We start from the raw sequence: 25,648 nt of genomic DNA, 5'->3' as shown, positions 1-25,648 counted from the left end.
AGAGAGGTAGCTCGATACACTTCATGCAGATTCTTCATGGCATGACCGCGCTACCTTTTGAAAGTGTCAACTTCAGACCAAAACAATGTTTTTGGCTCGATCAGCACAAGTCATGCCCACAGACTTTGATGGGTGACAGATAAAATAAATTCATGATGCCAGTGCCAACAGTGACATCATTAATTTATTTAATGTACGCATTTCCGATTTTTACAAATTAATGACACATTAGTTACTCAAAATGACACAATTCATTTTTTGAATGCATTTATTTCCACTTTTATTACATGAATTACAATGTTAATTAATGAATTACATGATGTATTTATTTATTCCATTTTGTCTCCGTTTGTGGTGCTGAAAGTGACAAAATCAACCACCGTTCCCCCGTCAGGAAACAGGAATTTGCTGATTTTGGCTGGGACGGTCTTGCAGCCAGTTTTGGAGAAGTACTGTCCCTGTTCAGGAGTGTAGATCATGTCGCCCCCTGCTGCCTCCACCACGTCACTGCGGTTGCAGTTGCCCCTCTGACAGAGCTGTGAGTGAACACAGCGCTCAACATGGCACCGGCTCAGTGGCAGGAAGGGAACGAAGCGAGTGATGAGTTTCTTCTGGATGATATTGGACCGGAAAAACCCGCTTGTGCTGCTGTTGTAAACAGCCAGTGCGATGGCTTCCTGTAGGTCGGCCGACTTAATATCTTCTCTCTCTCGTCCAGCCTGTCGGTTCTCCAGAGCCACTTTGTTTATCACCTCCTCTCCTGTGGTGCTGATGAAAATATAAATGGCCTTGCGAAACTCGACGTGGGAAGGATCCAATAAGGGCTCTAGCACATCGACGAGGCCAGCAGGCATCTTCTCCATCTCATCAAAAATGAAGATGGAGTGAGGGCAGTCCGTCAAGTTTCCCTTTACCCACTTCTTCAACTCCGTCCTGTACAACTTTACCTCCTGGGGTGAAGGGAAGTGCAGCGTTGGGATGAACAGGTGCACATACGGACTGCTCATAGCGGAACCATACAGGTGTTTTTCCAGCATGGAGCTGACCAGCGTCTTTCCCGTACCGGAGGATCCGTGGAAGGACAACACCAGGGGTCGGTCGGGGCTCTCATTCTGTAGGAACTTCACCACCTCCTCTGACAGGATGTCCTGAACCAGATGTTGGCCGAACACGTACTTGTAGAGGTCCAATTCAAAGCCACTGACATTGGGCTTGAAGTCACATTCGCAGCTCTGCAATATGGTGCAGAAAAGTTGCTGAAACACGGAGTCAACCGGGTAACACATGGATATGACCAGCACAGTAAACACGCCCAACATCTTGGCTGCTCGTTTTCAAATAAGAAAGCAGGTTAACGTGGTTTCCAGATGAGCCGGAAAAAATCGGGAATCGATTCCGAAAAATCTGTATCCGAAAAAATCTCTGTTGTGATAAATATGAACCAACGAACAAGTTAGTCTGTATCAGGTGTAACGAAACCTGGGCTCGCGCGGACCAGTGTGGTGGTAATGCCATATTCATTCAAACCTCTTCACGTTAATATATGAAAACTCGATGAGCGCGAGTGTGATTCTTCTCACTGTCATTCTCACTCACGGTTTCACATAATTTCAAAAACGAAACTAGTCTCTTCGCAAAATGTTAACGATAATGATTTAGTATTTCTTTTAAAAATAAGCATCTTGGGTTATACTTACGCAAATTGCATAGTTTTGTTGTCTTAAGTTGTGAAAGTAACAACTTCTTTATAGTCACGTGATGTACCGCAGTCCAATGAGCGACAGGCGCACAAAATAAACACTCATTGGACACTCAATGAGTGTTTATTTTGTGTTGCTTGCATTTGTTGGCCGGAAAGCAAGTGAAACGGCTAACGCTAGTCATGCAGACACATAAATAGTGTCGTTAACGAGCGACGATCAACAATATTAGGGTTATTTGGATACACTAAGCCTGTCGCTCATTGGACTGCGGTACATCACGTGACTATAAAGAAGTTGTTACTTTCACAACTTAAGACAACAAAACTATGCAATTTGCGTAAGTATAACCCAAGATGCTTATTTTTAAAAGAAATACTAAATCATTATCGTTAACATTTTGCAAAGAGACTAGTTTCGTTTTTGAAATTATGTGAAACCGTGAGTGAGAGTGACAGTGAGAAGAATCACACTCGCGCTCATCGGGTTTTGATATATTAACGTGAAGAGGTTTGTATGAATATGGCACTACCACCACACTGGTCCGCGCGAGCCCAAGATTCGTCACACCTGACGCTGACTAACTTGTTCGTTGGTTGTTCATATTTATCACAACAGAGATTTTTTCGGATACAGATTTTTCGGATTCGATTCCCGATTTTTTCCGGCTCTTCTGGAAATCACGTTAACCTGCTTTCTTATTTGAAAACGAGCAGCCAAGATGTTGGGCGTGTTGACTGTGCTGGTCATATCCATGTGTTACCCGGTTGACTCCGTGTTTCAGCAACTTTCCTGCACCATATTGCAGAGCTGCGAATGTGACTTCAAGCCCAATGTCAGTGGCTTTGAATTGGACCTCTACAAGTACGTCTTCGGCCAACATCTGGTTCAGGACATCCTGTCAGAGGAGGTGGTGAAGTTCCTACAGAATGAGAGCCCTGACCGACCCCTGGTGTTGTCGTTCCACGGATCCTCCGGTACGGGAAAGACGCTGGTCAGCTCCATGCTGGAAAAACACCTGTATGGTTCCGCTATGAGCAGTCCGTATGTGCACCTGTTCATCCCAACGCTGCACTTCCCTTCACCCCAGGAGGTAAAGTTGTACAGGACGGAGTTGAAGAAGTGGGTAAAGGGAAACTTGACGGACTGCCCTCACTCCATCTTCATTTTTGATGAGATGGAGAAGATGCCTGCTGGCCTCGTCGATGTGCTAGAGCCCTTATTGGGTCCTTCCCGCGTCGAGTTTCGCAAGGCCATTTATATTTTCATCAGCACCACAGGAGAGGAGGTGATAAACAAAGTGGCTCTGGAGAACCGACAGGCTGGACGAGAGAGAGAAGATATTAAGTCGGCCGACCTACAGGAAGCCATCGCACTGGCTGTTTACAACAGCAGCACAAGCGGGTTTTTCCGGTCCAGAATCATCCGGAAGAAACTCATCACTCGCTTCGTTCCCTTCCTGCCACTGAGCCGGTGCCATGTTGAGCGTTGTGTTCACTCACAGCTCTGTCAGAGGGGCAACTGCAACCGCAGTGACGTGGTGGAGGCAGCAGGGGGCGACATGATCTACACTCCTGAACAGGGACAGTACTTCTCCAAAACTGGCTGCAAGACCGTCCCAGCCAAAATCAGCAGATTCCTGTGACCTGACGGGGGAACGGTGGTTGATTTTGTCACTTTCAGCACTCCATACACAATTTTCGGGCAACAGCGACAAAATGGAATAAATAAATACATCATTAATTAATGGAATACATGTCATTCATTCATTAACATTGTAATTCATGTAATAAAATTGGAAATAAATGCATTCAATGAATGAACTGTGTCACTTTCGGGTAACTAATGTGTCATTAATTTGTTAAAATTGGAAATGCTTACATTAAATAAATTAATGATGTCACTGTTGGCACTGGCATCATGAATTTATTTTATCTGTCAACCTCAGGTAGTCTGTCAGTAAGGTAGGAGTAAATGTCCAAGCATGACACTTTCAGCCACTGAGTAGGATCATTCGCCCATTTCTCGGCCTGTAGGCTATGATACACAGCCCCTATTTTATTCCCTCTCCAAACTTGAAAATATAGGGGCCTGTATCATAGACCCCGACGTTAAAAAGCCCAACAGCTTGAAACCAGTGGACCACCAATGCAGTGGAGCAGTGCCTCAGTCAACTCGGCCTTTCAAATATCATGTAGAAAAATGGAGCAGGTCTGCAGTCAGCCAGCGCTTGCTTCTGGGACAACTCTACAGACGGTAAATATGAGTGGTGTTTATGTTATGGAAGACAATATTTGCGTGTAACCATATCTTACAATTGGATAGGCTCATGGAGGGGAAAAAAAAAAAGAAATGTCCAAGTCCACACATAGTATTGTCAGTGTTTTCAAACTCTCCATCTGAGCGTAGAAACATGGGATTTTCTGCTACGTTTGATCATTTTTGCTGCATTTAATTACACGTTATGTTTTTGTGTTGCTGATTAAATCACTACAGTGCTGTATATACTTTCCTTTATTTACACGTGACATGACACTGCAAGATGTACAGCTTTTACCGGGAGAAGCAACAAATATTGCAAGAACATTTCCAAAATAACCTCATTTAACCACCTTAAACCAACACAAGCTACATCCACACCGAAAGAATCAAACATGTACATTTATCAAGTCAAAGCATTTACAAATCTGACACTGCAGCCCATTCAGAAGAAGTGTTGTAGAGACTAGGCACCATCTTGATTAAAATACATATTTGTAGAGAAAGGAAATACATCTGTTTTGGCTGTTCTTGTCCATGAGCTCCAGTTTTGTAAAACACAAGAAAGAGCAGCTAGTCCCACATTGTTGGCATTATCATCAAGGATCACTTAAAATAACATGCTGAACGAAGGCAAAAATGATTTGGCCAGTGGAATAACTAATACATGTGCTGGGATAAGAAATGGTTAACATGGTAGGTCAGTAGTCTAATAACATAAAAGTTGTGAGAAAACCCATGTAACTCAATAAAATCCATCCATTCGCGTTAGATAACAGTATCGAATGGAATCACTTTTTGGCAAAATAAATAAAATTCTCAAAAAGTGCAAATACATTATATATATTTTAGCTTATTTTTAGCTTATTCTTAGAACTTAAGCTTAATTTTTAATATACTGAGCAGTTTATTTTTACTAACCAAGTTATCTCCACATGCTTGACTAGAATATTTTTCTGTGAACCAACAAAATTGCATTGACATGTGCTCATTTAGATGCTCCGAGACAAAATCACATGGCCTGTTAACAGTAGTGATGAAGTAAAAGACTTTGATATTGATTCCACGAGCTGCATCACTGTTTTTTTTTTTTTAAGGATGTTAATTGAAACACGTACAGACGCTTATTTGGCTAATCTATAGTCTTGTTTACTAATACCTGTATATCCCATGAATAGATATGATCAGTTTTAAAACTTTCATCTGGTTCACTGGCACAGGTGCTTACATTCTGGCTTGACTGCCAGAAACTACCTTCTACCTTCAGAGTGGGAAATTTCCAGGGTAACCTTTCTGACATCCTCTACATTCTTTGTCACATTGAAGCTGCCATCTCATTTTTGAAGACTTTGAGGAGGCAGTTGTTTCTGCCATAAATAGTTTACACACTGATTTGGACTTGTTTAATGTGTTTAAAGCAGATGGTGTTGCAGGCTCTAGTCAGTATAGAGAGGTAGCTCGATACACTTCATGCAGATTCTTCATGGCATGACCACGCTACCTTTTGAAAGTGTCAATTTCAGACCAAAACAATGTTTTTGGCTCGATCAGCACAAGTCATGCCCACAGACTTTGATGGGTGACAGATAAAATAAAATCATGATGCCAGTGCCAACAGTGACATCATTAATTTATTTAATGTACACATTTCCGATTTTTACAAATTAATGACACATTAGTTACTCAAAATGACACAATTCATTTTTTGAATGCATTTATTTCCACTTTTATTAAATGAATTACAATGTTAATTAATGAATTACATGATGTATTTATTTATTCCATTTTGTCTCCGTTTGTGGTGCTGAAAGTGACAAAATCAACCACCGTTCCCCCGTCAGGTCACAGGAATCTGCTGATTTTGTCTGGGACGGTCTTGCAGCCAGTTTTGGAGAAGTACTGTCCCTGTTCAGGAGTGTAGATCATGTCGCCCCCTGCTGCCTCCACCACGTCACTGCGGTTGCAGTTGCCCCTCTGACAGAGCTGTGAGTGAACACAACGCTCAACATGGCACCGGCTCAGTGGCAGGAAGGGAACGAAGCGAGTGATGAGTTTCTTCCGGATGATTCTGGACCGGAAAAACCCGCTTGTGCTGCTGTTGTAAACAGCCAGTGCGATGGCTTCCTGTAGGTCGGCCGACTTAATATCTTCTCTCTCTCGTCCAGCCTGTCGGTTCTCCAGAGCCACTTTGTTTATCACCTCCTCTCCTGTGGTGCTGATGAAAATATAAATGGCCTTGCGAAACTCGACGTGGGAAGGATCCAATAAGGGCTCTAGCACATCGACGAGGCCAGCAGGCATCTTCTCCATCTCATCAAAAATGAAGATGGAGTGAGGGCAGTCCGTCAAGTTTCCCTGTACCCAGCTCTTCAACTCCGTCCTGTACCACTTTACCTCCTGGGGTGAAGGGAAGTGCAGCGTTGGGATGAACAGGTGCACATACGGACTGCTCATAGCGGAACCATACAGGTGTTTTTCCAGCATGGAGCTGACCAGCGTCTTTCCCGTACCGGAGGATCCGTGGAAGGACAACACCAGGGGTCGGTCGGGGCTCTCATTCTGTAGGAACTTCACCACCTCCTCTGACAGGATGTCCTGAACCAGATGTTGGCCGAACACGTACTTGTAGAGGTCCAATTCAAAGCCACTGACATTGGGCTTGAAGTCACATTCGCAGCTCTGCAATATGGTGCAGAAAAGTTGCTGAAACACGGAGTCAACCGGGTAACACATGGATATGACCAGCACAGTAAACACGCCCAACATCTTGGCTGCTCGTTTTCAAATAAGAAAGCAGGTTAACGTGGTTTCCAGATGAGCCGGAAAAAATCGGGAATCGAATCCGAAAAATCTGTATCCGAAAAAATCTCTGTTGTGATAAATATGAACCAACGAACAAGTTAGTCTGTATCAGGTGTAACGAAACCTGGGCTCGCGCGGACCAGTGTGGTGGTAATGCCATATTCATTCAAACCTCTTCACGTTAATATATGAAAACTCGATGAGCGCGAGTGTGATTCTTCTCACTGTCATTCTCACTCACGGTTTCACATAATTTCAAAAACGAAACTAGTCTCTTCGCAAAATGTTAACGATAATGATTTAGTATTTCTTTTAAAAATAAGCATCTTGGGTTATACTTACGCAAATTGCATAGTTTTGTTGTCTTAAGTTGTGAAAGTAACAACTTCTTTATAGTCACGTGATGTACCGCAGTCCAATGAGCGACAGGCGCACAAAATAAACACTCATTGGACACTCAATGAGTGTTTATTTTGTGTTGCTTGCATTTGTTGGCCGGAAAGCAAGTGAAACGGCTAACGCTAGTCATGCAGACACATAAATAGTGTCGTTAACGAGCGACGATCAACAATATTAGGGTTATTTGGATACACTAAGCCTGTCGCTCATTGGACTGCGGTACATCACGTGACTATAAAGAAGTTGTTACTTTCACAACTTAAACAACAAAACTATGCAATTTGCGTAAGTATAACCCAAGATGCTTATTTTTAAAAGAAATACTAAATCATTATCGTTAACATTTTGCAAAGAGACTAGTTTCGTTTTTGAAATTATGTGAAACCGTGAGTGAGAGTGACAGTGAGAAGAATCACACTCGCGCTCATCGGGTTTTGATATATTAACGTGAAGAGGTTTGTATGAATATGGCACTACCACCACACTGGTCCGCGCGAGCCCAAGATTCGTCACACCTGACGCTGACTAACTTGTTCGTTGGTTGTTCATATTTATCACAACAGAGATTTTTTCGGATACAGATTTTTCGGATTCGATTCCCGATTTTTTCCGGCTCTTCTGGAAATCACGTTAACCTGCTTTCTTATTTGAAAACGAGCAGCCAAGATGTTGGGCGTGTTGACTGTGCTGGTCATATCCATGTGTTACCCGGTTGACTCCGTGTTTCAGCAACTTTCCTGCACCATATTGCAGAGCTGCGAATGTGACTTCAAGCCCAATGTCAGTGGCTTTGAATTGGACCTCTACAAGTACGTCTTCGGCCAACATCTGGTTCAGGACATCCTGTCAGAGGAGGTGGTGAAGTTCCTACAGAATGAGAGCCCTGACCGACCCCTGGTGTTGTCGTTCCACGGATCCTCCGGTACGGGAAAGACGCTGGTCAGCTCCATGCTGGAAAAACACCTGTATGGTTCCGCTATGAGCAGTCCGTATGTGCACCTGTTCATCCCAACGCTGCACTTCCCTTCACCCCAGGAGGTAAAGTTGTACAGGACGGAGTTGAAGAAGTGGGTAAAGGGAAACTTGACGGACTGCCCTCACTCCATCTTCATTTTTGATGAGATGGAGAAGATGCCTGCTGGCCTCGTCGATGTGCTAGAGCCCTTATTGGGTCCTTCCCGCGTCGAGTTTCGCAAGGCCATTTATATTTTCATCAGCACCACAGGAGAGGAGGTGATAAACAAAGTGGCTCTGAGAAACCGACAGGCTGGACGAGAGAGAGAAGATATTAAGTCGGCCGACCTACAGGAAGCCATCGCACTGGCTGTTTACAACAGCAGCACAAGCGGGTTTTTCCGGTCCAGAATCATCCGGAAGAAACTCATCACTCGCTTCGTTCCCTTCCTGCCACTGAGCCGGTGCCATGTTGAGCGTTGTGTTCACTCACAGCTCTGTCAGAGGGGCAACTGCAACCGCAGTGACGTGGTGGAGGCAGCAGGGGGCGACATGATCTACACTCCTGAACAGGGACAGTACTTCTCCAAAACTGGCTGCAAGACCGTCCCAGACAAAATCAGCAGATTCCTGTGACCTGACGGGGGAACGGTGGTTGATTTTGTCACTTTCAGCACTCCATACACAATTTTCGGGCAACAGCGACAAAATGGAATAAATAAATACATCATTAATTAATGGAATACATGTCATTCATTCATTAACATTGTAATTCATGTAATAAAATTGGAAATAAATGCATTCAATGAATGAACTGTGTCACTTTCGGGTAACTAATGTGTCATTAATTTGTTAAAATTGGAAATGCTTACATTAAATAAATTAATGATGTCACTGTTGGCACTGGCATCATGAATTTATTTTATCTGTCAACCTCAGGTAGTCTGTCAGTAAGGTAGGAGTAAATGTCCAAGCATGACACTTTCAGCCACTGAGTAGGATCATTCGCCCATTTCTCGGCCTGTAGGCTATGATACACAGCCCCTATTTTATTCCCTCTCCAAACTTGAAAATATAGGGGCCTGTATCATAGACCCCGACGTTAAAAAGCCCAACAGCTTGAAACCAGTGGACCACCAATGCAGTGGAGCAGTGCCTCAGTCAACTCGGCCTTTCAAATATCATGTAGAAAAATGGAGCAGGTCTGCAGTCAGCCAGCGCTTGCTTCTGGGACAACTCTACAGACGGTAAATATGAGTGGTGTTTATGTTATGGAAGACAATATTTGCGTGTAACCATATCTTACAATTGGATAGGCTCATGGAGGGGAAAAAAAAAAGAAATGTCCAAGTCCACACATAGTATTGTCAGTGTTTTCAAACTCTCCATCTGAGCGTAGAAACATGGGATTTTCTGCTACGTTTGATCATTTTTGCTGCATTTAATTACACGTTATGTTTTTGTGTTGCTGATTAAATCACTACAGTGCTGTATATACTTTCCTTTATTTACACGTGACATGACACTGCAAGATGTACAGCTTTTACCGGGAGAAGCAACAAATATTGCAAGAACATTTCCAAAATAACCTCATTTAACCACCTTAAACCAACACAAGCTACATCCACACCGAAAGAATCAAACATGTACATTTATCAAGTCAAAGCATTTACAAATCTGACACTGCAGCCCATTCAGAAGAAGTGTTGTAGAGACTAGGCACCATCTTGATTAAAATACATATTTGTAGAGAAAGGAAATACATCTGTTTTGGCTGTTCTTGTCCATGAGCTCCAGTTTTGTAAAACACAAGAAAGAGCAGCTAGTCCCACATTGTTGGCATTATCATCAAGGATCACTTAAAATAACATGCTGAACGAAGGCAAAAATGATTTGGCCAGTGGAATAACTAATACATGTGCTGGGATAAGAAATGGTTAACATGGTAGGTCAGTAGTCTAATAACATAAAAGTTGTGAGAAAACCCATGTAACTCAATAAAATCCATCCATTCGCGTTAGATAACAGTATCGAATGGAATCACTTTTTGGCAAAATAAATAAAATTCTCAAAAAGTGCAAATACATTATATATATTTTAGCTTATTTTTAGCTTATTCTTAGAACTTAAGCTTAATTTTTAATATACTGAGCAGTTTATTTTTACTAACCAAGTTATCTCCACATGCTTGACTAGAATATTTTTCTGTGAACCAACAAAATTGCATTGACATGTGCTCATTTAGATGCTCCGAGACAAAATCACATGGCCTGTTAACAGTAGTGATGAAGTAAAAGACTTTGATATTGATTCCACGAGCTGCATCACTGTTTTTTTTTTTTTAAGGATGTTAATTGAAACACGTACAGACGCTTATTTGGCTAATCTATAGTCTTGTTTACTAATACCTGTATATCCCATGAATAGATATGATCAGTTTTAAAAACTTTCATCTGGTTCACTGGCACAGGTGCTTACATTCTGGCTTGACTGCCAGAAACTACCTTCTACCTTCAGAGTGGGAAATTTCCAGGGTAACCTTTCTGACATCCTCTACATTCTTTGTCACATTGAAGCTGCCATCTCATTTTTGAAGACTTTGAGGAGGCAGTTGTTTCTGCCATAAATAGTTTACACACTGATTTGGACTTGTTTAATGTGTTTAAAGCAGATGGTGTTGCAGGCTCTAGTCAGTATAGAGAGGTAGCTCGATACACTTCATGCAGATTCTTCATGGCATGACCACGCTACCTTTTGAAAGTGTCAATTTCAGACCAAAACAATGTTTTTGGCTCGATCAGCACAAGTCATGCCCACAGACTTTGATGGGTGACAGATAAAATAAAATCATGATGCCAGTGCCAACAGTGACATCATTAATTTATTTAATGTACACATTTCCGATTTTTACAAATTAATGACACATTAGTTACTCAAAATGACACAATTCATTTTTTGAATGCATTTATTTCCACTTTTATTAAATGAATTACAATGTTAATTAATGAATTACATGATGTATTTATTTATTCCATTTTGTCTCCGTTTGTGGTGCTGAAAGTGACAAAATCAACCACCGTTCCCCCGTCAGGTCACAGGAATCTGCTGATTTTGTCTGGGACGGTCTTGCAGCCAGTTTTGGAGAAGTACTGTCCCTGTTCAGGAGTGTAGATCATGTCGCCCCCTGCTGCCTCCACCACGTCACTGCGGTTGCAGTTGCCCCTCTGACAGAGCTGTGAGTGAACACAACGCTCAACATGGCACCGGCTCAGTGGCAGGAAGGGAACGAAGCGAGTGATGAGTTTCTTCCGGATGATTCTGGACCGGAAAAACCCGCTTGTGCTGCTGTTGTAAACAGCCAGTGCGATGGCTTCCTGTAGGTCGGCCGACTTAATATCTTCTCTCTCTCGTCCAGCCTGTCGGTTCTCCAGAGCCACTTTGTTTATCACCTCCTCTCCTGTGGTGCTGATGAAAATATAAATGGCCTTGCGAAACTCGACGCGGGAAGGACCCAATAAGGGCTCTAGCACATCGACGAGGCCAGCAGGCATCTTCTCCATCTCATCAAAAATGAAGATGGAGTGAGGGCAGTCCGTCAAGTTTCCCTTTACCCAGCTCTTCAACTCCGTCCTGTACAACTTTACCTCCTGGGGTGAAGGGAAGTGCAGCGTTGGGATGAACAGGTGCACATACGGACTGCTCATAGCGGAACCATACAGGTGTTTTTCCAGCATGGAGCTGACCAGCGTCTTTCCCGTACCGGAGGATCCGTGGAACGACAACACCAGGGGTCGGTCAGGGCTCTCATTCTGTAGGAACTTCACCACCTCCTCTGACAGGATGTCCTGAACCAGATGTTGGCCGAAGACGTACTTGTAGAGGTCCAATTCAAAGCCACTGACATTGGGCTTGAAGTCACATTCGCAGCTCTGCAATATGGTGCAGGAAAGTTGCTGAAACACGGAGTCAACCGGGTAACACATGGATATGACCAGCACAGTCAACACGCCCAACATCTTGGCTGCTCGTTTTCAAATAAGAAAGCAGGTTAACGTGATTTCCAGAAGAGCCGGAAAAAATCGGGAATCGAATCCGAAAAATCTGTATCCGAAAAAATCTCTGTTGTGATAAATATGAACAACCAACGAACAAGTTAGTCAGCGTCAGGTGTGACGAATCTTGGGCTCGCGCGGACCAGTGTGGTGGTAGTGCCATATTCATACAAACCTCTTCACGTTAATATATCAAAACCCGATGAGCGCGAGTGTGATTCTTCTCACTGTCACTCTCACTCACGGTTTCACATAATTTCAAAAACGAAACTAGTCTCTTTGCAAAATGTTAACGATAATGATTTAGTATTTCTTTTAAAAATAAGCATCTTGGGTTATACTTACGCAAATTGCATAGTTTTGTTGTCTTAAGTTGTGAAAGTAACAACTTCTTTATAGTCACGTGATGTACCGCAGTCCAATGAGCGACAGGCTTAGTGTATCCAAATAACCCTAATATTGTTGATCGTCGCTCGTTAACGACACTATTTATGTGTCTGCATGACTAGCGTTAGCCGTTTCACTTGCTTTCCGGCCAACAAATGCAAGCAACACAAAATAAACACTCATTGAGTGTCCAATGAGTGTTTATTTTGTGCGCCTGTCGCTCATTGGACTGCGGTACATCACGTGACTATAAAGAAGTTGTAACTTTCACAACTTAAGACAACAAACTATGCAATTTGCGTAAGTATAACCCAAGATGCTTATTTTTAAAAGAAACACTAAATCATTGTCGTTAACATTTTGCGAAGAGACTAGTTTCGTTTTTGAAATTATGTGAAACCGTGAGTGAGAGTGACAGTGAGAAGAATCACACTCGCGCTCATCGAGATTTGATATATTAACGTGAAGAGGTTTGTATGAATATGGCACTACCACCACACTGGTCCGCGCGAGCCCAGGATTCGTCACACCTGACGCTGACTAACTTGTTCGTTGGTTGTTCATATTTATCACAACAGAGATTTTTTCGGATACAGATTTTTCGGATTCGATTCCCGATTTTTTCCGGCTCTTCTGGAAATCACGTTAACCTGCTTTCTTATTTGAAAACGAGCAGCCAAGATGTTGGGCGTGTTGACTGTGCTGGTCATATCCATGTGTTACCCGGTTGACTCCGTGTTTCAGCAACTTTTCTGCACCATATTGCAGAGCTGCGAATGTGACTTCAAGCCCAATGTCAGTGGCTTTGAATTGGACCTCTACAAGTACGTCTACGGCCAACATCTGGTTCAGGACATCCTGTCAGAGGAGGTGGTGAAGTTCCTACAGAATGAGAGCCCCGACCGACCCCTGGTGTTGTCGTTCCACGGATCCTCCGGTACGGGAAAGACGCTGGTCAGCTCCATGCTGGAAAAACACCTGTATGGTTCCGCTATGAGCAGTCCGTATGTGCACCTGTTCATCCCAACGCTGCACTTCCCTTCACCCCAGGAGGTAAAGTTGTACAGGACGGAGTTGAAGAGCTGGGTACAGGGAAACTTGACGGACTGCCCTCACTCCATCTTCATTTTTGATGAGATGGAGAAGATGCCTGCTGGCCTCGTCGATGTGCTAGAGCCCTTATTGGGTCCTTCCCGCGTCGAGTTTCGCAAGGCCTTTTATATTTTCATCAGCACCACAGGAGAGGAGGTGATAAACAAAGTGGCCCTGGAGAACCGACAGGCTGGACGAGAGAGAGAAGAGATTAAGTCGGCCGACCTACAGGAAGCCATCGCACTGGCTGTTTACAACAGCAGCACAAGCGGGTTTTTCCGGTCCAGTATCATCCAGAAGAAACTCATCACTCGCTTCGTTCCCTTCCTGCCACTGAGCCGGTGCCATGTTGAGCGCTGTGTTCACTCACAGCTCTGTCAGAGGGGCAACTGCAACCGCAGTGACGTGGTGGAGGCAGCAGGGGGCGACATGATCTACACTCCTGAACAGGGACAGTACTTCTCCAAAACTGGCTGCAAGACCGTCCCAGCCAAAATCAGCAAATTCCTGTGACCTGACGGGGGAACGGTGGTTGATTTTGTCACTTTCAACACTCCATACAACATTTTTGAGCAACAGAGACAAAATGCAATAAATATATACATAATTAATTAATGGAATACGTGTCATTCGTTAATTAAAATTGTAATTCATGTAATAAAAGTGGAAATAAATGCATTCAATAAATGAACTGTGTCACTTTCGGGTAACTAATGTGTCATTAATTTGTTAAAATTGGAAATGTGTACATTAAATAAATTAATGATGTCACTGTTGGCACTGGCATCATGAATTTATTTTATCTGTCAACCTCAGGTAGTCTGTCAGTAAGGTAGCAGTAAATGTCCAAGCATGACACCTCCAGCCACTGAGTAGGATCATTCGCCCATTTCTCGGCCTGTAGGCTATGACACACGGCCCCTATTTTATTCTCTCTCCAAACTTGAAAATATAGGGGCCTGTATCATAGACCCCGACGTTAAAAAGCCCAACAGCTTGAAACCAGTGGACCACCAATGCAGTGGAGCAGTGCCTCAGTCAACTCGGCCTTTCAAATATCATGTAGAAAAATGGAGCAGGTCTGCAGTCAGCCAGCGCTTGCTTCTGGGACAACTCTACAGACGGTAAATATGAGTGGTGTTTATGTTATGGAAGACAATATTTGCATGTAACCATATCTTACAATTGGATAGGCTCATGGAGGGGAAAAAAAAAAGAAATGTCCAAGTCCACACATAGTATTGTCAGTGTTTTCAAACTCTCCATCTGAGCGTAGAAACATAGGATTTTCTGCTATGTTGATCATTTTTGCTGCATTTAATTACACGTTATGTTTTTGTGTTGCTGATTAAATCACTACAGTGCTGTATATACTTTCCTTTATTTACATGTGACATGACACTGCAAGATGTACAGCTTTTACCGCGTGAAGCAACAAATATTGCAAGAACATTTCCAAAATAACCTCATTTAACCACCTTAAACCAACACAAGCTACATCCACACCGAAAGAATCAAACATGTACATTTATCAAGCCAAAGCATTTACAAATCTGAGACCGCAGCCCATTCAGAAGAAGTGTTGTAGAGACAAGGCACCATCTTGATTAAAATACATATTTGTAGAGAAAGGAAATACATCTGTTTTGGCTGTTCTTGTCCATGAGCTCCAGTTTTGTAAAACACAAGAAAGAGCAGCAAGTCCCACATTGTTGGCATTATCATCAAGGATCACTTAAAATAACATGCTGAACGAAGGCAAAAATGATTTGGCCAGTGGAATAACTAATACATGTGCCGGGATAAGAAATGGTTAACATGGTAGGTCAGTAGTCTAATAACATAAAAGTTGTGAGAAAATCCATGTAACTCAATAAAATCCATCCATTCACGTCAGACGACAGTATCGAATGTCATCACTTTTTGGCAAAATAAATAAAATTCTCAAAAAGTGCAAATACAAAGCGGCTTTCCCAAGAACGAAAGAAGAATTAAGAGGAGTGGTACTTAATCCGGTTAAAGCTCAAAGAGTCCGAAGGACAGAGAGGATTCACCATCAAATTCCCTGTTGGGGAATCAGTGCTAACAAGCAACAGAATACGTACAGTTGAAGTTTCTGCCTCTTTTACTTCTTTACTATAATGTTGCTTGAATTTGGCCAGATCCATAACTTCTCCTTGTTCTCAGAGTGCGCACAGGAATGGCATGAACAACACAAGAATGTATAGAGACATCAGTGGTTCAACACAAAGCATTAAAACATAATGACTGATATTAGTATTTCCCCTGATCCCTTTTAACTATCAGGCTGTGAAGGAATGCTGGTTGTGATGGGAAAATAAGTTTACAAATTGGTAAAAACTGTTGCTTTACAAGTGTTTGCTTCATTTGCTTTTAAATGACAAAAAAAAAAAGAAGTGGGTACACATCCCACTTTTCAAAAGTACAGTACATTCATTAGACATGGACTTTATCCTTTTTTTAAAAATATATTTATGTACACTTAGATTTTGTCATTTCATGTTACCAATGCAATGCAACGTCTCTGCACATGACGTAACAAGTTCCCATAGTTTCCAACAGGGACACGAGAGGAGGGTAGACACGCCGCGAAGAAATCCATCAGTCGCTGTCACTCTCATCCTGGTACTTTGCGGTGGCTTTGATGGCACGTCCATTTTGTAAAGGCATGTCTTCGTAATCACTGCTTTATAAAAAAAACATCAGGACGGTTTAATTTACAGTAAAACAGTATCTGCACGACTTTAAAGGAAACGAGATAAGAGACGGAAACACGTACCCGTATATCACTTCATCATCCGAGTCGTTCAGCATGGAGAAAGCTGGATTGTCCTTCAGCTGAGAGTCTGGAAAATTAAGCAGAATCAATTAATTCATTAATTCAACACACTCTGCAGCCAGTAACTCACCAAGAAGCTGCTCTGTGTCACCTACCATAAAGGGCATTTTTGGAGGGAGAATACACAAATGCTAACGTGTACAAATAAAAGTTGAGCAGGCCATAGAAGGATAAAAATTCAGCTGGTATTTCAAGAATCAAGGAGCCACACTTTCTTTCTGCTTCTTTGTCAAATGGAGCTAATAGACCACAATAAAGTACTGTTCAAAGGATATAGTTCTTGTAGTGAGTAGACAGCTCCGCCACAAAATTGTCCTGGAGGGCCTTGGCACCAAACCTCAGGTAGAGAATGATCATGCTGGGGGAGAGAAAGAGCGATGAGAACGACGGGGTCGAGGTTCAAAAAGAGAAGAAGAGGAGAGTGTCCTTGAACGCACCTTATGACGAGGACCACGAACGTCAGCGCCGTCAGAAACTTCAGCCGGAGGTCTGTCGATCACAAAGACGCGACTTATGAATGTTGTTATTAAAGCTCAAGTGCAATGAAATACGGAGAGGTGAGGTGTACCTGAGTACGGCATGTTCTTGAGTTCAGAACAAGCTCTGACAACCAGGAATATTAGGTAGAGGATGTAGAGCGCAACTACAGTCAGGAAGAAGATCTTCATCCCCTGGAGAAATACTCGAGGCTTTAATTAAAACTTTTCAAACACTAAGCCGTCCACCTTTAACGTAAACGACGCTGCTCCAGTTGACTAAATGATTAATGAAGCCTTTTAAAGTTTCATTCTCAGTCTCACCTGAAAGTTTGCTATGTCCACTTTGTACAGGTACGTGGGATCCTGGAGTTCATTCACCCTGAAGAGTCACAAAAGCAGAGTAGTTAGTCTCAGAGCTGTTAAATCTCCGTCTTGTTTGAGTGGAGGTGTCGTACTCACGTTTGCCATATTCCTAGTGTAACTGCTGACAGCCAGAGAAGACCCACAATGATCAGCTTAGGCAGGTAGAACGTCAGGAATCTCCGCTCACCCTGCACGGGGACAACAACAAGAGAAAGACTTAAAAAAAAAAAAAAAAAAAAAAGAAGAAGAAGGACAAATAAAACGTAGGGAAAGCTTTTAAGTGCGGCGCCAATACTGAACCCACCTGAACCCTGATGCCGTGGTAGACGCAGAGCCAGAAGAGCAGCAGAGCGCACAGGAAGAGCGCCTGAAAGAAAGTGTCCAGCGTCCCTGGAAACCAGCTGTTCACCAGGAACGACAGAGGGAAGAACGGATCTGAACGAGGGAAGTAACAAAAAATACAACTTCAGGGCATATTTAGCAACATTTCTCCAACTTCAGTGCAGTTTATGAATAAAATTCTTTTTACGAACGACATCTAGACTACAGGTGCTGGCCAGTAAATTAGAATATCATCAAAAAGTTGAATTATTTCAGTAATTCCATTCAAAAGGTGAAACTTGTATACTGTATACTTTCCTTCCACACATAGTGATATATTTCAAGTGTTTATTTCTTTTAATTTTGATATTTATAAGTGACAACTGATGAAAACTCCAAATTTGGCATCTCAAAAAATTAGAATATTGAAAAGGCCAATGAAAAAAATGTTTTTTTTAGAAATGTTGGCCAACTGAAAAGAATGAACATGAAAAGCATGCGCATGTATAGCACTCAATACTTAGTCGGGGCTCCTTTTGCCTCAATCACTGCATTAATGCGGCGTGGCATGGACTCGATCAGTCTGTGGCACTGCTCAGGTGTTATGAGAGCCCAGGTTGCTCTGATAGTCGTCTTCAGCTCCTCTGCATTGTTGGGTCTAGCGCATTGCATCTTCCGCTTCACAATACCCCATAGATTTTCTATGGGGTTAAGGTCAGGCGAGTTTGCTGGCCAATCAAGGACAGGGATACCATGGTCCTTGAACCAGGTACTGGTGGTTTTGGCACTGTGTGCAGGTGCCAAGTCCTGTTGAAAAGTGAAATCTGCATCTCCATAAAGTTGGTCAGCAGCAGGAAGCATGAAGTGCTCTAAAACTTCCTGGTAGAAAGCTGCATTGACCTTGGACCTCAGGAAACAGAGTGGGCCAACACCGGCAGATGACATGGCACCCCACACCATCACTGACGGTGGAAACTTTACACTGGACCTCATGCAACGTGGATTCTGTGCTTCTCCGCTCTTCCTCCAGACTCTGGGTCCTTGATTTCCAAAGGAAATGCAAAATTTGCTTTCATCAGAAAACATAACTTTGGACCACTCAGCAGCAGTCCAGTCCTTTTTATCCTTGGCCCAGGCGAGACGCTTCTTACGCTGTTTCTTGTTCAAGAGTGGCTTGACACACGGAATGCGACAGCTGAATCCCATGTCTTTCATGCGTCTCTTCGTGGTGGTTCTTGAAGCGCTGACTCCAGCTGCAGTCCACTCTTTGTGGATCTCCCCCACATTTTTGAATGGGTTTGTCGTCACAATTCTCTGCAGGGTGCGGTTATCCCCAGAGCTTGTACACTTTTTTCTACCACATTTTTTCCGTCCCTTCGCCTGTCTGTTAATGTGCTTGGACACAGAGCTCTGCGAACAGCCAGCTTCTTTAGCAATCAACTTTTGTGTCTTGCCCTCCTTGTACAAGGTGTCAATGGTCGTCTTTTGGACAACTGTTAAGTCAGAAGTCTTCCCCATGATTGTGGAGCCTTCAGAACAAGACTGAGGAACCTTTTAAAGGCCTTTGCAGGTGTTTTGAGTTAATCAGCTGATTAGTGTGGCACCAGGTGTCTTCTATATTGAGCCTTTTCAGAATATTCTAATTTTCTGAGATACTGAATTTGGTGTTTTCATTAGCTGTCAGTTGTAATAATAAAAATGAAAATGAATAAACACTTGAAATATATCACTATGTGTGGAAGGAAAGTATACAGTATACAAGTTTCACCTTTTGAATGGAATTACTGAAATAATTCAACTTTTTGATGATATTCTAATTTACTGGCCAGCACCTGTATAATAAGATGGGACTTTACTAATCCCAAACCAAATTATTGTGTCAGAGTGATATGTACATTAGGTGTAATCTAAGCATAATGCTCTGACCGCTGGCATTTGTGAACTTTAAATTAAAGTAGTTTTCTTCATTTTTAAACAGCACTTTAATCACAAATCAGGCCACATCTGTTTCATATTATCTCATATAAAAGCATCACGATGCTAATTCTAATTTGGATTGTTATTCGGTTTAATGAAAGTACATGTGTTATGAGCAAATAAAAGTTAAAATGCGAGAGAAGAGAAACTCACCATTGTAGAGTAGCAGCAAAGGCAGCAAAATAGACATCCACTTCTGCTCTATGCCCCAGTCCCTCATGGAGAATTTCCTCAGCGAATGGGCAAACAGACACTGACACATGCAAACAAAATATTGTTAATCTCCGGTCAGAGCGTGTAGATCCTACGAAGGATAAAATATTTAATAAACCATGCTCTCACCGTGACAATAAAGGTCAACACCACGAAGACGAACCGGAACCAGATTTCCACTTGCGAGAAGGTGGGATTGTACATTTTCCACTGAAGATGAAAAAACGAGAACAAGAAACACTGTGAGACTGAGGAATGATGACAAAATGTAGTAACAGAAAAAACATCCAAGCGTTTTTCACTTACCACAAACTTAACCTTGATTTCATATGTGATATTCTCAAGGCCTTTGAAGCCGACCACCACCTGATACTGGGTGTAGTTCAGGTAGCCCAGGTGCAGCACAATGATATCGTCACATTTCTGCGAGGGGGCGACAAAAACACTGAATTATTGCTTTTCCAAGCCAACTGTACATTAATGACCTGATCTGTGAATATCAATATCTAACGTCTAATTCAACATGGTCTCTAAGTCAAAGAGAGACAGCCGGGGTGTGACTTATACTCACAGCTCCACAGTGCAGTGTCCGTGACTTCTGGTGCGCTTGGTTGGTGTGCATCACACTGGCGTCCTGCATCACTCCCTTCAGTCCGACGTTGATTTCGAAGGGTTGCACGAAGGCTCGAACTGAAACATATTAAATGGTTACAAAACAATAAAAAATGCCTGAGTTTTTTTTTTTTTACGAGGAACTCATTCTAATGTCTTACAGTTGTTGTTTTCCACCTGCATTACGCAGGTGAGCCATAGCTGCTGGTTGTAGGTGGTGAGGGGAGGAGAGACTAGATTGAAGGGCCCCGTCTGAAAACACACAATGAATGAATAATTATTATCAACACAAAAGAGGACAGCACAACATGTTGTCCTTAAAAATATCATATGAACCAATCAGCCATAATGTAATTTTGCCTGACAGCAAATTAACAGTTTGTTCTCACAGTTGATGTGTTTGATGGGAACGTAAGAATTTGGGAGAAACGGTGATGGCTAGATGACTGGGTCAGGGCATTTCCAAAACTACAAAAAAACTCTTGTGGTATGTTCCCAGTCTGCAATGGTCATTATCTAACAAAAGCAGTTCAAGGAAGGAAAAGCAGTGAACTGTGCCAGGGTCCGGCGACTCAATGATAAAGTGAGCAACAGCTGGCGTGAACCTACTGTAGCTCAAATTGCTGAAAATGTATGGTTTGCGCTGATACAGAGTTGTCAGAACACAGAGTGTAACGCAGCACCTACACACATGAGGGGTACGTGAGCATCTGGAATCTGGTCTTTTAGTTTTGCACTATACAGATCAAGGGGTGGATGTTCTTTGCTCATGCGTGGAAGATATAACCTCCGGATAAATGCAAGGATCAGTACATCATAATGAGATCATCAATGTTATTCACTGACTGGTGTGTGCGGCATGTTAAACATCTGTGTTTGTACCATAGTGATAGACAGTCACTGCTTCCACAATATAAATGTAACTGAAACAATTCAGCTTCAGAAAAATGAGAAATGTGCGGAATTCACAGTAACATGGTAAACAGTGTTCATAACTAAGGAAAAAAACCCTCGTGCATGACTGGATCTTACCTTAACAGAAAAGTTTTTTAAGGGAAACTGATCAACATTGTGTTCTTGCTCGGCAATGATCCCAGGGCCTAAAAAATAAACAAAACACAATGAGGCTTTCCTCAGTGTTAAGGTCCAAACATTTGGCCTCACATGGGAAGATGAAATAATAGACACATTTAGAGACCTTACGACTAGGTGTCTGAAATGAACTCTGGATTTAGCAGACAGTGAAAATTCATGAATTTCATGTATATCATGTGTTTTTGAGCAACTTGATGAAAACTAAGAAACAGTTACGTGATCAAACGAAGAAATAGGTTAGTATTAAATTGATAATTATGATCCTACAAAGTTTGACAAACTTAGCCGTATTAAATGTGTATTTTCCTGTACCTCGTAAAAGGGAGCATTTACGTAATGCTCTTGATAAGCTGTGCCACAGAAGAGTGGGGAGGTTATTGTATCGGTGCATGAAAGTATGAGTTGGACAGCAGCAGGACAGAGATAAAAAGCAGTTCATATCTTTCAGCTGTTCTGTTATCAGACATTGATAACAGCAGGAGACACGTAGTGATGACTCATTTTCTCAGCGTACCAAAGTCTGTCTTAAAAGTTCACTTCCAACACTCAGGTTAAGACTTCAGGGATATTTATCAATCATACCTGCGATCCCAATGAAGACTGTGAGGCCGAAGCAGATCAGGAACACCACAAATACCAAGACGAAGTGTCTTTTAGACAGGGTGTAGAGCCGCATGGGAGCCAGTCTGTCACAGGAAGACACTTATTAGCCTTAACAAACACGAGCTAATAGTCAAAGTTAGAGGAAGAAAGTGCTTGGTAATATTTGCTTTCAGGTTGTTAGTCCAGATCCTGTGGTACAGGTTCAGGTATGTCAACACTGCTAGCACCCGGGCTACTCTATGCTACTAATGGCCACATAAACTAGCCTGCAGAGTGGCTTTAAACACGTTTAAGCGTCCGGCGAACACGTCGAGTGTGTCCGCAGGTCAAGTCGTACACTTACCGCTCCATTTCTGTCCGCCTACGGTCTCGGTGGTGAGAAAATACGATAGAATTTCACAGTTAATCTACATCCGTGTAGTAACATCAGTCTGCGACAACTGGAAAATGACGTCGCCAAATGGGAGGGGCGTGGCTATGTGACGCCAACGTAGCGGAAGCGGAAGTGAGGAAAGGGAGTTTATTAATTATTTTATTAGTTATTTTTTACAATTTACAATAACACAACTATCACTTACATTTCGCTTAATATTATTATTATTATTATTATTTATTTTTTGGAAAAACTCCAGCTTTTATTATTAAGTGCATCAGTTTTTCAACAGTTTTCGTTTGGAAAACAGTGATATTGATATTAAAACTTAACGTAATAAAGGTGCATCATTACGCTAAAACTGAATGTAGGTATCTTATCTTATCTTATCTACCTTATATTTCGGAGTCTAAGCTTCACCATTAGAAACAGACGCATTAATTACGTCTCAAAACGTTTTTAAGACGTAATTATGTAAAACGTATTATTCTCCTTAAGAGCACTCCCACCCTGAGATATTCTTCTGTAGTCGTTTAGTATTTTATGCTACAATATAAATCTGTAATGTCGTATGTCTATTATTATTATTTTTTTTTTACTTTATGGCATTGAGTAAAGGCAAACTAGGAAGCAAACTAGGTGAGTAAAGGAAACTGTCCTTAGAAATAGTTCTGATCACTTTATCAACATTGTTCAACATACCACACACATTGGGGAAATAATACTGGGAAAAAAAATCTGTGTTTATTTAAGACAACTTCTTCTTCCTCTGTGTAGTTCTTAGTTTGTATTTATTTATTTAATTACTTATTCATTTATTTTTATTATTATATTTACTGACTTTAACCAGTGGAGACTTTTTTTTAGGGTTTTATGTTAAATGCAAATATAAAATAACCAAAACGTCAAGTTTTAAGGCGGTACAAGAAAACACGTTAAATATAGATATAAAAATATCCTCCCACAGCGCAACACTTGTTGCCTTTGATGGAAATCATAGGGCCTCTGCCTCGTTTACATCGTGGGTTTACTGATCACACATGAACAGCTACTGTCAACGAGAAAATGCATCCCACACATTTTATAACGATGTTTAGGTGTTTCTGACATTCATGTTTTGCCTGCATCGATTTTAACATTTCATCTTGCTCTTCCCTATTATGTTAATTATAAAACGACACAATATAACGCAATACGCGACTGCTGTTGAGACATCGTGAGACAACAGGCCGTTCCTAACAAGCAGATTATGCATCAAAATTCACATTATGCGACAATACATGTACTCTAGCGCATCGGGAAGTAGCCTCGCCATTGTTTAAGATTTCCACCTACCTATAAAAGCGATCATCTCGGTAAGGTGTGAGGTCCTCTTTTAGCTCGTTGTAGGCCTCCTGTATCTTCCTACAGAAGTATTTCAGCTCGCCGTACAGAGGGTTTTCCAAGCCGGACGAGTAGTCGGTGTCCATTATCACACGCCGAGCCGTCTGGCGGCTGAAAATGGCGATGGCAAAACAACCTGCGGCCTTCGATGAAAGAAACGCACCGTGACCGCTCCGTATTGTTACTCGTTTAATTGAAAGTGCAGCCGAAGCTGTTTTGTTTGTGTCGGTTCAAAGAGATGAAGAAAGAAAAAAAAAAGAGGCAGTCACCATCAACACACGGAACGGGGAGGGGAGGTCACGTGGTCTGGATTCAGCACCATGGAGAGAGGCAGGGCATCTGCGATAATACACCACGGATACATTTATACATGTGTATAAAGTCCGTGTATTATCTCATAAACAACCAGTTAGAGTTCAAAGTGATTCTTAGCATCACACTTGTAATACTGGCAACTCATAATAAGAAGTCAGAATTACGATACGTTGTCATAATGATGAGATAACAACAATGTTCGCATACACTTAGTCTGTAAATCTTTAAACCTTATTTAAAATTGTTTTACACTTAGAATTCACTGTAACTCATTTCCGGTGGCCCAGAAGTTTACATGCACTCAGTGGATCATCATTAAGGAAAACAGGGAAGGCTTGGAAGCCACAGGACTCAACGCCAACTATGAAGCACGGAAGTGGCAGCATCACAATGAGGCTGCTTTGCTCCAGGAGGGACCGGTTCACTTCAGCAAATATATGGTATCACGAAGAAGGAAGACTGTATGAATATATTGAAGCAACATCAATAAAGTCCATAATAGCAAGGAGGCCTAGAAATCTGAGTCGGTTAATTCAGGTGTCAGTAGGAATGGACTAAAACTTCGAACCGAAACATTTGACCCAAAGATGAAAAATGAAGAGGCAATTATGAGATATACTGTATGTTGTATCTTGTCATTTATATCATCTTATCAATTCTTGGGCGAAAGAAAATCTGAAAAAAAAGTTATTAAAAAACAAATGAATTAATATGTCCATAAGTTCGATGTAATTAAAATAAAGGAAATTCCAATTTTTTGCCACAACATTTGGACACATCAAAGCAGCACACAGACCAGATCCAGCAATTTTTTTTTCGGAAACAATGACATTTTATTCAAAAGATGCGTGACATATACAATTATAAAATAATTTATACATGGCATGCCTTTACTATCCATTCACTATAAACGTTCAGTCACCAAATCAGACTCTGATTTTTTTCCAAGTGTTTTTTTTTTTTTTTTTTTTTTTTTTTGTTGTCATTTAAGTCTACACCTACAAATACAAAGCACAGATCTTTTCTAAAGAAAAGCCAAAACCCTACAGTATCTACAACAGGTCAGTTTAAAGTGAATCCTTAACCGAGTCCATAGGTTGAACATGAACTCAGTGGCTTACACTAGTGAACTCATGAACAATGTGTTTTGTGTGTGTTTGTGTGTGTGTGTGTGAGAAGCCATGAGCACACACGTCTGAGGGTAACAGATTTAACACTGATGGGATTGGTAGACTGCACAGCTGAATACACACACACCTCGACTTGACAGTTACACTCTACATAACTAGTTTACCAACTACATTAAACTGGGCACTTACTCATTCACATCTTTTTTCCATCCAATGCAAACTTCACAAAACATCATTGAAAATTTGCTCGTTCTAACCCTGCACCCCCCCACACACTCC

At 41.8% G+C, this 25,648-nt stretch overlaps 7 protein-coding genes across 9 annotated transcripts; 3 read left to right on the top strand and 4 right to left on the bottom strand.

The window, feature by feature from the left end:
- Positions 1-273: 273 nt before the first annotated feature.
- LOC124999014 (torsin-2A-like) lies at positions 274-1,521 on the bottom strand. Its single transcript, XM_047573751.1, has one exon. The coding sequence runs from the start codon at positions 1,317-1,319 to the stop codon at positions 330-332; it is 990 nt and encodes a 329-aa protein (XP_047429707.1). The 5' UTR covers positions 1,320-1,521; the 3' UTR covers positions 274-329.
- Positions 1,522-2,216: 695 nt separating this feature from the next.
- On the top strand, positions 2,217-3,510 carry LOC124999018 (torsin-2A-like). Its single transcript, XM_047573754.1, has one exon. The coding sequence runs from the start codon at positions 2,422-2,424 to the stop codon at positions 3,343-3,345; it is 924 nt and encodes a 307-aa protein (XP_047429710.1). The 5' UTR covers positions 2,217-2,421; the 3' UTR covers positions 3,346-3,510.
- A 2,171-nt stretch (positions 3,511-5,681) lies between these two features.
- On the bottom strand, positions 5,682-6,914 carry LOC124999017 (torsin-2A-like). Its single transcript, XM_047573753.1, has one exon. It carries the CDS (start codon positions 6,723-6,725, stop codon positions 5,802-5,804), a length of 924 nt encoding a protein of 307 aa, XP_047429709.1. The 5' UTR covers positions 6,726-6,914; the 3' UTR covers positions 5,682-5,801.
- A 707-nt stretch (positions 6,915-7,621) lies between these two features.
- Positions 7,622-8,915, top strand: LOC124999020 (torsin-2A-like). The gene has a single exon (XM_047573756.1). The coding sequence runs from the start codon at positions 7,827-7,829 to the stop codon at positions 8,748-8,750; it is 924 nt and encodes a 307-aa protein (XP_047429712.1). The 5' UTR covers positions 7,622-7,826; the 3' UTR covers positions 8,751-8,915.
- Positions 8,916-11,086: 2,171 nt separating this feature from the next.
- On the bottom strand, positions 11,087-12,335 carry LOC124999019 (torsin-2A-like). Its single transcript, XM_047573755.1, has one exon. It carries the CDS (start codon positions 12,128-12,130, stop codon positions 11,207-11,209), a length of 924 nt encoding a protein of 307 aa, XP_047429711.1. The 5' UTR covers positions 12,131-12,335; the 3' UTR covers positions 11,087-11,206.
- A 694-nt stretch (positions 12,336-13,029) lies between these two features.
- On the top strand, positions 13,030-14,307 carry LOC124999016 (torsin-2A-like). Its single transcript, XM_047573752.1, has one exon. The coding sequence runs from the start codon at positions 13,235-13,237 to the stop codon at positions 14,156-14,158; it is 924 nt and encodes a 307-aa protein (XP_047429708.1). The 5' UTR covers positions 13,030-13,234; the 3' UTR covers positions 14,159-14,307.
- A 703-nt stretch (positions 14,308-15,010) lies between these two features.
- On the bottom strand, positions 15,011-24,189 carry tmem181 (transmembrane protein 181). 3 transcript variants are annotated; one of them, XM_047573748.1, is made up of 17 exons: positions 23,877-24,189; positions 22,148-22,251; positions 21,503-21,570; positions 20,632-20,722; positions 20,430-20,548; positions 20,165-20,281; positions 19,988-20,068; positions 19,799-19,898; positions 17,652-17,782; positions 17,444-17,535; positions 17,306-17,363; positions 17,074-17,176; positions 16,943-16,994; positions 16,781-16,863; positions 16,601-16,690; positions 16,446-16,512; positions 15,011-16,352 (listed from the first exon to the last, which is right to left on the bottom strand). In XM_047573748.1, the coding sequence occupies exons 1-17, from the start codon at positions 24,008-24,010 to the stop codon at positions 16,268-16,270; spliced, it is 1,575 nt and encodes a 524-aa protein (XP_047429704.1). In that variant the 5' UTR covers positions 24,011-24,189; the 3' UTR covers positions 15,011-16,267. The 3 variants fall into 3 exon arrangements, with proteins under 3 accessions (XP_047429704.1, XP_047429705.1, XP_047429706.1); XM_047573749.1 differs by having other exon boundaries at positions 15,011-16,349; XM_047573750.1 differs by lacking the exon at positions 23,877-24,189 and adding an exon at positions 22,512-22,662.
- Positions 24,190-25,648: the final 1,459 nt, after the last annotated feature.

The sequence above is a fragment of the Mugil cephalus genome, chromosome 21, assembly GCF_022458985.1.
Source record: "Mugil cephalus isolate CIBA_MC_2020 chromosome 21, CIBA_Mcephalus_1.1, whole genome shotgun sequence".
Lineage (NCBI taxonomy): Eukaryota > Metazoa > Chordata > Actinopteri > Mugiliformes > Mugilidae > Mugil > Mugil cephalus.
This window is presented reverse-complemented; position numbering and strand designations above follow the sequence as displayed.